Below are 11,330 nucleotides of genomic sequence, written 5' to 3'. Positions count from 1 at the left end.
TAAAAAAGAAAAACCGACTATACTTAGATTGGGTTGGTTTCAAGTAAAAAAAATCAACACAAGATCAAATCAATCCGACATTATATATATATATATATATATACACGCCTTCGAATCAGAGGATACTTTAAGTCAGTAGGTCGACGAGGTCGAGTTAACGACACAGAAAGACAGTTTCTTTAAAATCATATGAAGAAAATTAGTTCTTTACCGATAAAAAAACCCCAAAAAATCTGAAGTTGAAAAATCCAACTATTATCAATTTGATTTAATTATAAATTTAAAAATCCAATACAAATAATTTAATTTGATATTTTAAAAATCCGAACTAATCCGATCCATGTACACCCCTGTCATCAACCAAACGACTATGTTATAAATCTGTGTCCAAGAATTCAAAATACACACACTTTTTATTAGTCTAGTTGACTCCTACAATAACATTTACAAGTAAACTGTGCCAAAACTAGCAACTCAAAATTGGCAGTCTTCCAAATTCCAGTAATTGACAAAAAGTATTCAAGTATAAATAGAATCTTAGCTACAAATTATCATAATCATTAATTGTGTTTCAATACCTACAAATTAACATCACACAAAAAAAACATGAGTGTAGAGGTGCTTGACGGTGCGACAATCCTTAGCTTCGTGGAAGATGAAGAAGCGTTCAGTGAATTCATCGTTGAACGCTTCAACAATCTCGATAAAAACCATGATGGCATACTTTCTTATTCAGAAATGCTGAAAGAGTTGCAGGTAAGGACGGAGCCACATAAATTAAAGAATAATTAGTTAAAATATTTTTAATTTGTCAAAGATTACTTTTTATAGAGTATATATTTTTTGTTTGTCCATAGAATTTATTTATTTTGATGAACTTTTCAGGTGAATTCTTTTTCACTTATAATATTTTAATTTTTTTAAAAAAATATATGTCCAAAACTCAATTTTTAAGTACCCTTTTAAAAAAATATCAAATATCGGATTAAAAGGTCTCTATTAGAAATAACCTCACCTTATAAAGGTAGGAATAAGGTCCATGTATATATCACCTTCCATATACCCAAATTACTCGGAATATGCTATTGTTGTACTACCATTTCAAATATTATCAAATTCTTGATAGTCAAAACACACCTACTAATTTTTGAATATTATTGATTTTAACAAAATTCTTGATTTCGCCACTGATTGCAGGGGTTGAGGGTCTTCGATAAGCATTTTGGTATCGATGTAAAAACTGATCCGAACGAGGTTTCTCGTGTTTATAGTTCAATCTTCGTTCAATTCGATCGCGACTCGAACGGAACTGTGGATTTGGAGGAATTTAAACAAGAGATGAAGGAGATGATGGTGGCTATGGCTAATGGTTTAGGGTTCTTGCCAATTCAAATGGTACTTGAAGAGAATAGTTTCTTGAAGAAAGCTGTTGATAGGGAATTTAAATATTACTCTATTTAATAGTAATGGTTAAATATCTTATATTTTATCGTATCAATTTTCCACACAATGTTTATGCAATATCCTTAAAAAATTGTATTGTAAAATTTTGAAATAAATTTGATTTATAGTATGATTTATTATAATTATATGCATTTTATTTCGTATATTTCTCTATAGAAGTCCCAAAATAAGAAACAGAGAATTTTTACTCTTTTTAAAAAAAAATTGTACATATTATGCACTTCAGATAATCTGAAATTAAGCTTGACAAATCAAATTTTAGTCTTTTTTTTTTTTGAAGCTCAGTTAAAAATAGTTGGACTTAAGTTATTTTTGCCGCACTTTGTCCATCGTACTGTTAACTTTAATCCGGATGGCATTGTATATTATAATGGACCCAAACTAAATGATAGCATCAAAATTTGTGTATTCGTGCACTTTGCCCTTTGAGTTTGAATCATCCCATAACATAGTAATAATTAGGGTTGTACAGAATAAATTGATAAATCGCATCAAATCGATAAATTAAATTAAATCGAAAAAAAAACCGATTAATGGTTTGGTTTAACTTGGTTTGGTGTTTGGAAAAAAAACCGACCATTATAGGATTGATTTGGTTTTAACTAAAAAAAGTCAAACTGAACTCAAACCGACCCGATTATAGATATACTACTTTTAAATTATGTTATACATTAAAATATTTATTAAAATGTAATTTACAAATATTTTTTTAAAATTTTTCATATTTTTTGTTTTCTTTCTTACATTTAGATTTGGACTTGAGAAAACCCATCTAAATAATATACAAAAAAAAAACCATCTTATAAAGTTATAAAAGTTAAAACTTCAAACAGTGTTCTGCCTCCATTTTATATGTTGATATTTTATACTAGAACTCTTTTTAAGAAGCATTGTTCTGTGCTTTTTATTAGATACTATGAAAAACCCGAAAAAAACCCAAAAAACCCGAGAAAAATTAATATCAAAAAATCCGACTTTGATTGGTTTGGTTTGGTTTATAGATTTAATAACCCAACACAAATAGTTTGGTTTGATTTGTAAAAAATTCGAACCAACTCGATCCATGTACACCCTAGTAATAATGATTCTCTATAATCTCTCTTGGTTTAAAATTAGTATTTTTAGAAAAACAACGTATGATGCTTTTGTAGTTTTTTTAGTCCCAAAAATGACTTTTTGTTTGATCATTCAACATTTAAAAACTACTTGCCTAGTGCATGCTAGTTTATTCTATTTAGAGTTTTTTTTTTTTTTAAATTTAAATTTGAGATTTCACGTTTTCAAGCATAAATTTAAATTAGAAAATTCAAAAAGTTTATCTAAATGATCTCGCATTAATTTTACCTCGCGTTTATGCTCCACGATGTTGGTCTAGTGATAAAAAAATATGTTCATCTTGTGATATATGAGTTAGAGAATTTGAATCATACCATAAGTAAAAGTCAAAGATTTAATTAAAAATAAATCTATTGTTTTTGAATTTCAAATTGCGTGCCACGAATTTTTAAGAAATGTAAATTATAAGAGGCAAAAAGTCAACATCCGTGTTGACTAGTGATGAATACGAATTATATATTCACTAATTGCCTCCCACAAAAATATTAAGGGGTCGTTTGGTCGGTGGAATTTGATAAATATAAATATTTTATTGGTTGGAATATTTTTTGAGATTAGCTCTAAAATAAAATAATTCTAAAACTAATGAATACTCATAACCAAAATAAAATAATATCACATTTTATTTCGAATTTATAATCCTTATCCCACCAACTAGGGGTTAAAAAATCGAACCGCAAATTTAGTCAAATCGAAAAAAAAAACTCTTACTACTGATTTGGTTTGACTTGATTTGATATATTGAAAATAAAAAACTGACTATACTTGGGTTGGTTTAATTTCAACTAAAAAAATTCAACACGAGATCAAATCCCAAATCAATGATATATATATATATATATATGATTTTCAATTTCTCTGATGCATATTTTTCTTGAAATTGCACAACTATTCCGGAAAAAAAATGAAGTTTAGTATTCAACAGTTTCTTTAAAATCATAGGAAGAAATTCTTTATCGATAAAAAATCCAAAAAAATCTGAAGTTGAAAAAATCGATTATTAGCAATTTGATTTAATTTATAAATTTAAAAATTCAATACAAATAATTTAATTTGATATTTAAAAAATTCGAACTAATCTGATCCATTTGCAATCCTACCAGCAACCAAACGACAATGTTATATATCTGTGTGCAAGAATTCAAAATACACGCACTTTTTATTAGTCTAGTTGACTCCTACAATAACATTTACCCAGTCAACTTTGCCAAAACTAGCAACTCAAAATTGGTAGTCTTCCAATACTTGACAAAAAGTATTTTTAAGTATAAATAGAATCTTAGCTACAAATTATCATAATCATTAATTGTGTTTCAATACCTACAAATTAACATCACAAAAAAAAAAATGAGTGTAGAGGTGCTTGACGGTGCGACAATCCTTAGCTTCGTGGAAGACGAAGAAGCGTTCGGTGAATTCATCGTTGAATGCTTCAACAATCTCGATAAAAATCATGATGGCATACTTTCTTATTCAGAAATGCTGAAAGAGTTGCAGGTAAGGGCGGAGCCACATAAATTGTTTGTTCATATAATTAGAAATAACCTTAGCTCACAAAGGTAGGAATAAGGTTTTTATACATGTCACCTTTCATAGACCCGACGTGTCAAATTACTTTGAATATGCTATTTTTTACTATCATTTCAAATATCATCAAATTCTTGATATTCAAAACACACCTACTAAATTTTGAATATTATTGATTTTAACAAAATTCTTGATTTCGCCACTGATTGCAGGGGTTGAGGGTCTTCGATACGCATTTTGGTATCGATGTAAAAACTGATCCGAACGAGATTTCTCGAGTTTATGGTTCAATCTTCGTTCAATTTGATCACGACTCGAATGGGATGGTGGATTTGGGGGAATTTAAACAAGAGATGAAGGAGATGATGGTGGCTATGGCCAATGGTTTAGGGTTCTTGCCAATTCAAATGGTACTTGAAGAGAATAGTTTTTTGAAGAAAGCTGTTGATAGGGAATTAAAATATTACTCTACTTAATAGTAATTGCTAAATATCTTATATTTTGTCGTATCAATTTTCTACACAATGTTTATGCAATATCCTTAAAATTTTGTATTGTAACATTTTGAAATAAATTTAATGTATAGTATGACTTATTATAAATATGTGCATTTTATTTCGTATATTGCTCGGTAGAGTCCCAAAATAAGAAACATAGATTTTTTACTCATTTTTTTTAAAATTTTGCACATATATCCACTTCAGATTGTCTGAAATTAAGCTTGACAAATCTAAATTTTACTCATTTTTTTCTGATGCTCAGCTAAAAATAGTTGGACTAAAGCCACTTTTACTGCCCTTTGGCCATCGTATGGTTAACTTTAATCCCGATGGCATCATATGTCTAAAGTTATCCTAAAATAGATATACGTGCGAATATAATGGACCCAAACTAAATGATAGCATAAAAAGGGAAACTTATATAAATATACTATATTAAGAAAATATTTATCATTTATAGTAATAATAATTTTTTTTCAATGGACACTTATAATATATTTATAATACAGTTTTAAATATATATTAGCGAGAATAATTTATAAAATTCATATAATACAAGTTTTATTCATGGATAATATATTTATCACACACTTTAATACACTTATAATACATTGTGTCAATTTCTTACCAAACAAGTATAATATATTTTAAAACACTTATAATACATTTATATTACATGCATAATTTACTTTTAATACATGACAGATATATCATAATATTGTTATATATTGGTATAAATGGTAATAAATAAAAAATATCGCTAAAATCAATAATTATTTATTAAAATGTGTTCTCCCTAGTAATATTTTCGCATAAAAATCTGGTATTCGTACACAAATAAGTGGGTTTCGTAACACAACCTAAAACATTTTTTCTACTAAAAAAAGTAGTAATCTTGCGTCTGGCTGGAGTCGAACCCGGGTTTATTGCTTAGGAGGCAATTATCCTAACCGTTGGACTGCAATTCTGCAAACGCTTCGATGACATGCCTCCATTTGGAGGAGAATTTAGAACAAAGAATAATACTGCAATAAGGCCAATTCATCATCTAGTTGAAGATCTTGTCTTTAATTATATGGTCTTTTGTGAAAACATTCAAAGATCCCATATCAATTTGTTTAGTCCTTTTCTCTTTTTCATGAATCAATATGAAATCAACCAAACCTTTGATGGACTAAAATGGATTAGGCTGAAATGAATTGAACTAATAGAAGGACGGATCAGTAATCAACGTAAAGTTAAATTGATTGGGTGAGTTATGATATCATGGACTAATTCTATCACCTCTAGATTGGTCTATAACACAAGTTCTGCCTTATCGACAAAAGCTTTAGGGTGGGGAGCATGAAATCATACAACAATCCCAATGAAGTTAAAAGAGATATTGGATAAAAGTGCAAAGACTTGTCATCTGTACATTTTATGGGCATTTCTTGAACAAAAAACAGAAGTCATCCATCCATGAACAAATCAAAATAGTAGTAGTAGATTTATAATTCAGATAGTTAACTTGAAATATTAATTCCCAAGCTTGAGGAACCCAAATGTATTTTCGCCGTTGTATGTCATGTAAAGAAATCCGTCTTCGTCCTTGTTTTCCTCGTAAATTGCAGACATCAGAGAAGCTGCAACAGGAAAGAAGATATGTCAAGACAATGTCTCCGAAGAGTATCGCAACCTTATGTTATAATCTACTTTACTTACCAGTTGGAGGCAGAATGTTCTTGACAAAGACAAATATGGCCTTTTCAGCACTGAGATTGATCCTCTTTCGGACCACGTAAACAAATTGGCCAACAGTCAAATCAGCTGGGACGAGGTACCTATGTCACAATCGTAAGACAAATAAATAATGGTCCTGGCGGGTCTACTTATACATATAGTAGAACAATAATCGGCAACAATCAACTAATAAGAGACTACTAATTCTGTCAACATGTCAAAGTTTATTGCGCAAATAGCATGACACGCGAAGATCAGTCTATGTTTAATTGTGAAAGGAAGAAACACCTGAGGTACCTAGACTGCTTGTTCTCCACACATATATACCAATAAAACTACTTATTAGTTATTTTAGCACCAACCCTGATCTCCATAAAAATGAAAGCCAAAACACCTAAATCAACAAAAAGATGGCATCTATTGCGATATAGACTCGGGAACATGTAGTATTTAGGATACAAAACCTCACCTTGGTACCTTAAAAAACTGGAAATTACTGTACAGACCATAATTGAAATTTGAGAGACGCATATGATTTATAACAACCACCCTCATGCCAATAAACTCTGTTAAATTGGTGCTAAAAAAGGTGCACATAAATAAACACAAAAAACTGCAGCATTCACAAGATATATCTCCCAAACTTGTGTCCAGCACAACCATAAATCCGCCATCATAATGATAACTCATGATCTTAAAACAACCATGAAAAACTACATTAAAATATCATATATTATTAACTTTCCAGTTTCCAGGCCACAAAATACTCTGATTTTCTAATCAATTCCTGGACACGAAACCTGCCAAATTTTGTTATTACAAGCAGCATTCCCACAATATATCCCCATAACTTACCATGTTAACATACACATCCAAACACAAACACTCGTGCCAAAACCAATATATAGTTGTACTCTTCAAAATGTCAATGGGAGCGTGTTGGATCCTTCAAAAGTAGTGCATTTTTGAAGGATCCAACACGGGTGTGGCATTCTTTTTGGAGAGTCCAAGCAACATAGGACTTATAAATGTATAAAAACTGAGCACTTACTTCTTCTTATCAATGTCAGAGATATCACTCTTCTCTGCTCTCTCAACAATCACCTGAATGGGTAACATAGCCATGAGAAATAAGGGTACAGAAGTATCAATAAAGAGCAAGACCTTTATAACAACAGATATCATACCGGAATTCTGTCAGGATACTTCTCCCTGATGCGAGAAGATTCTGCCTGCCTCCTCTCTATTAAAAGAAACAAAAGTTGAAAACATCAACAAAATTACAAACATCCTTTTTGTCTCGTTCGCGGGATTTTCTTAGGAAAGGAGACACCGGGAAGTTATCAGCTCAAGTAAATAAGGATATGCTCGAAAGAAAAAGAAAAGAACATCGGAAGAACAGGTAACAGATCTGATATCTAGAAACTATATGGAGAAAAGTATCACAAACCATCACTTCATGTATATACTAGTGAGCAACCCCAGATCAGACTATCAATCAATCAACTAAATATCAACTGCAAAAACAGTTGGGGTCAGCTATTCCACTCAATTCAGGTTAATTCCATTTCTATACTAAATATTGCCTTCTAAGGCAAATTAGAAATTTCCTAAATGACACTAATCTCAACTAGTTTGTATTGTCTAAATGAATAATTTACTTCTATTGTGTTATGTTTTTAGCTAAATCTGCAATAATGTCGTGATACTTGAGTAATGAATTCATGCATATAGAGCTGCTTCAGAATTAATGAGGGGCAGCCCGGTGCACTAAAGTTCCCGCTATGCGCAGGGTCCGGGGAAGGGCCCGACCACAAGGGTCTATTGTACGCAGCCTTACCTTGCATTTCTGCTTCAGAATTAATGCACCAGATATATTCCTAGATTCAGGAAGACTAAGAACAGAACATATATATACCATCAGACCATGATAGGATACAGATCAAGACTTCATTGATATCTGGTTTGCTGCTTTAAGAAATATTTAGCTTTAGTTAATTAACTAGCCTCAAAAAGGCATCTAGAATTATTCAAATAAATACAATGTAACGAGGAGACCACAAAGCATAAACATCACTAGACTGCCCATATCCTAGCACCTGCCAACATAAGCTGATGTAGTATTTGGATAGTGAGTACATCTACACCAGTAGCGCGTGCAGGCACACTGAAATACACATATATGTATACAATGGAAGACCTAAATTATAGGGTTCTCAAGCACCCATTTTTTTTCTTAACCAACAACAACAACACACCAAGTGAAATCCCACTCCGTGGGGTCTATGGAAGATAGAGTGTACGCAGATCTTGCCACTACCTCATGGAAGTAGGGAGGAATTGTTTTTCTTAACCAAGCACTATAATTTCATATAGGAAACTAGTATCATGCAAATAGATCGATTGAGCACCCTTTTATGATTAGTACAATGACAACATAACAAACCTTACCCCTACCTCATAGAAGTAGAGAGATTGTTTCCAAAAGACCCTCGGCTCATGTAAAGCAAATCAAAGTAATAATGAAAAGAAAAAACGACAGTGAAGAAAACATGACAACTAAAAGGAAAGCAATGGAGAGCATTCAAACGAGAAACAACAACATCAACAACATAGTGCGATCATCCAAACATAATAAACAACCAATATAACATATACCAAAAGCCATAAACTACATGAAAAAGGTTAATACTACGACAAACACAATGCTCCAAACTATCACCAAGCCTCATCTCATCAAAAGGCAAGACAACACTCAATAACCTACTAACATTCTACCCTAATCTATGACCTCCATACCCTCATATCTAAAGGTAATGTCCTCAATAAGCTGAAGTTGCGTCATGTCCTCACTCTATATATACATACACTAAGTTATCACCCATCTAATCTACACCTACTTAAAATCCTGAAATCATCTCTGTTTATCAATGACTCAATTTAAACATAATCAAATTGACAACGTAAATCATGTTCAACCAAGAAAAGTTAAAAGAAAGATACAAATAAACAGGGGCACACTGAGTAAGACTTTAGTATGAAACATACCCAATGGGTGTTCAAGCTTGAAAGAACTCTTGGCCATTGCAAGACTCAAACTTTGATCTTTTGCTGCAAATTTCAGACACCTAAAGAACATCATAATCACAAAAAAATAAAACCCAATATCCCTCAACAACAAAAAAAAATTAAAAACATATACACTCATACACCCATATAATATACACTTATAAACGCAATTCAAGCAAAAGGGTATCTTTAAATTTACTCAAAAACACAAGAAAACAAACAAATTGTGAACTTTTTATATTGGAACTTTTTTTCACATCAAAAATCAAGAACAGATAATTGTCAACAAAATTTTTACCAGAATTCAACAGAGAACAAATTAGGGTTTTTCTGAATCGTACACGAAACGTAATGATTTATGATTGAATTCACAAGAAAACTCTATGAATTATTATTATACGAATTATGTATGCAAATTATTTATATTTATATGTTTGGTTTGGGTAACAAAACGACGTCGTAGAGACTTAAAAGGTGAAACGATATCGTTTTGTTTGCGTGGTTGTGGTGGTTTGCTGAGGTAATGGGACTTTAACCTATTTGAATTTTTTTTTAGAATTTCCTTAACAAAAAGTTTAAGGAAAGAATCAATTTTAGTCTATTTTAATGAATTCTTAGTTAATTAAATCAAAAGTTTTAAAAGTTTTTTCTTTTTTAAAAAATAAAAAATCATGCTTAATCAAATACAATTACATAAATTTAGACGGAGAAAAAATATATTTTTTTATTGATCATACTTTTTCTTTGAATCATTTATATGGACAATTGAAAACATGTTAATCATCTAATGTACCAAAAATGAACAAGAAGAAGAGAGCCAAAATAAGAAGAAAAGGAGAAGAATGTATAACAAGAAGTTAAACCATTTAATATTTGAAACTCAAGTTGTAATAGAAGCTAGGGTGTAAATCGGTCGATTGCGGTTTGATTTTATATATCATCAGTTTGATTTATCAGTTTTTAATTTTTAAATACACTAAATCAATAAGATAATTTTTATTGGTTTTCAATTTATCAATTTTGATCCTTAACATTTCGATTTTTGATTTAACCAATAAAAAAATGCTATAAAACAAATATATGACTTCTCCAATAATTTGACTTTACAAAACAATAATGTAACTTTATAAAACTCTCATAAAATATAAACAGTAATAACTAACATGAAAAGAACTATATAAGTGCAAAACAAAGAGAAATTAAGAGAAATAGGGTTCTTACTTTAGATTTTGACTTTCTATGGTGAAGTTGTGAATTCAAAGACAATATAAAGTGTGAATTGAAGGCTAAAGATCAAAGGTTGTAACCTGTAAGGTACTAAGATTAATATTTTAATATTTATCTAGGAGTAAAATAGTAAATTACTACAATTTTAATGGATTATCGATATACCTAATAACTCAATATTAAAAAATCAAAATCGAATCGATAACTCGATAAATTTGTTATGAAGTCTGTTGGTACAGATGTCATATGAGATGTGAAAGCGATTTCCGACTTAAAATCATTAAAAACCCGTTAATTCAATAACTCAATAGCAATAAATCAATAATATTTTTTTAATTCGATTTATCTGTCGATCTGATTTTCGCACACCCCTAATAGAAGGTGATGCTATTAAGAAAATTATTTTAAAAAAATATTATGTGTTCATGCAACTAGCAAAAAAACTACATCATAGGAAAATGTAACGCAGGAAACCAACTCTGATGCAAGTACTAGTGGTTGATTTATTGCTTTGCTAATTAATAAGAAAAATCATCATAAGAAAAAACGTGATGTATAAATTAGGACGGAGAAAAAAATATTTTTTTATTAGTCATACTTTTTCTTAGAATCATTTATTTGGACAATCAAAAACATGCTTATCAGATCTAATGTACCAAAAAAGAATAAGAAGAATGAATAACCAGAAGTTTAACCATTCAATAT

The 11,330-nt window shown here is 30.5% G+C and overlaps 3 protein-coding genes across 7 annotated transcripts; 2 read left to right on the top strand and 1 right to left on the bottom strand.

Moving 5' to 3' along the window:
- The first annotated feature begins 564 nt into the window (after positions 1-564).
- LOC129896340 (uncharacterized) lies at positions 565-1,573 on the top strand. Its single transcript, XM_055972209.1, has 2 exons — positions 565-756; positions 1,198-1,573. The coding sequence occupies exons 1-2, from the start codon at positions 607-609 to the stop codon at positions 1,459-1,461; spliced, it is 414 nt and encodes a 137-aa protein (XP_055828184.1). The 5' UTR covers positions 565-606; the 3' UTR covers positions 1,462-1,573.
- Positions 1,574-3,903: 2,330 nt separating this feature from the next.
- Positions 3,904-4,627, top strand: LOC129896365 (uncharacterized). The gene is made up of 2 exons (XM_055972240.1): positions 3,904-4,077; positions 4,320-4,627. Exons 1-2 carry the CDS (start codon positions 3,928-3,930, stop codon positions 4,581-4,583), a joined length of 414 nt encoding a protein of 137 aa, XP_055828215.1. The 5' UTR covers positions 3,904-3,927; the 3' UTR covers positions 4,584-4,627.
- A 1,347-nt stretch (positions 4,628-5,974) lies between these two features.
- LOC129896549 (autophagy-related protein 8C-like) lies at positions 5,975-9,803 on the bottom strand. Of its 5 annotated transcripts, none has more exons than XM_055972480.1 (6): positions 9,697-9,803; positions 9,378-9,440; positions 7,517-7,572; positions 7,381-7,433; positions 6,312-6,430; positions 5,975-6,232 (listed from the first exon to the last, which is right to left on the bottom strand). In XM_055972480.1, exons 2-6 carry the CDS (start codon positions 9,412-9,414, stop codon positions 6,126-6,128), a joined length of 372 nt encoding a protein of 123 aa, XP_055828455.1. In that variant the 5' UTR covers positions 9,415-9,440; positions 9,697-9,803; the 3' UTR covers positions 5,975-6,125. The 5 variants fall into 5 exon arrangements, with proteins under 5 accessions (XP_055828455.1, XP_055828456.1, XP_055828457.1 ...); XM_055972481.1 differs by having other exon boundaries at positions 9,378-9,457; positions 9,697-9,797; XM_055972482.1 differs by having other exon boundaries at positions 9,740-9,786.
- Between the last annotated feature and the right edge of the window lie 1,527 nt (positions 9,804-11,330).

The sequence above is a fragment of the Solanum dulcamara genome, chromosome 7 (assembly GCF_947179165.1).
Source record: "Solanum dulcamara chromosome 7, daSolDulc1.2, whole genome shotgun sequence".
Lineage (NCBI taxonomy): Eukaryota > Viridiplantae > Streptophyta > Magnoliopsida > Solanales > Solanaceae > Solanum > Solanum dulcamara.
The sequence above is the reverse complement of the archived record's forward strand: the minus strand, read 5'-3'. Positions and strand labels throughout refer to the sequence as shown.

Coding starts and splice junctions, on each gene's coding strand:
- LOC129896365 (XM_055972240.1), top strand. CDS start 3,928: ATGAGTGTAGAGGTGCTTGACGGTGCGACAATCCTTAGCTTCGTGGAA. Junction 4,078..4,319: donor AAATGCTGAAAGAGTTGCAG/GTAAGGGCGGAG, acceptor CACTGATTGCAG/GGGTTGAGGGTCTTCGATAC.
- LOC129896340 (XM_055972209.1), top strand. CDS start 607: ATGAGTGTAGAGGTGCTTGACGGTGCGACAATCCTTAGCTTCGTGGAA. Junction 757..1,197: donor AAATGCTGAAAGAGTTGCAG/GTAAGGACGGAG, acceptor CACTGATTGCAG/GGGTTGAGGGTCTTCGATAA.
- LOC129896549 (XM_055972479.1), bottom strand. CDS start 9,468: ATGTTCTTTAGGTGTCTGAAATTTGCAGCAAAAGATCAAAGTTTGAGT. Junction 7,573..9,377: donor CAAGCTTGAACACCCATTGG/GTATGTTTCATA, acceptor TTCTTTTAATAG/AGAGGAGGCAGGCAGAATCT. Junction 6,233..6,311: donor GAACATTCTGCCTCCAACTG/GTAAGTAAAGTA, acceptor TTCCTGTTGCAG/CTTCTCTGATGTCTGCAATT.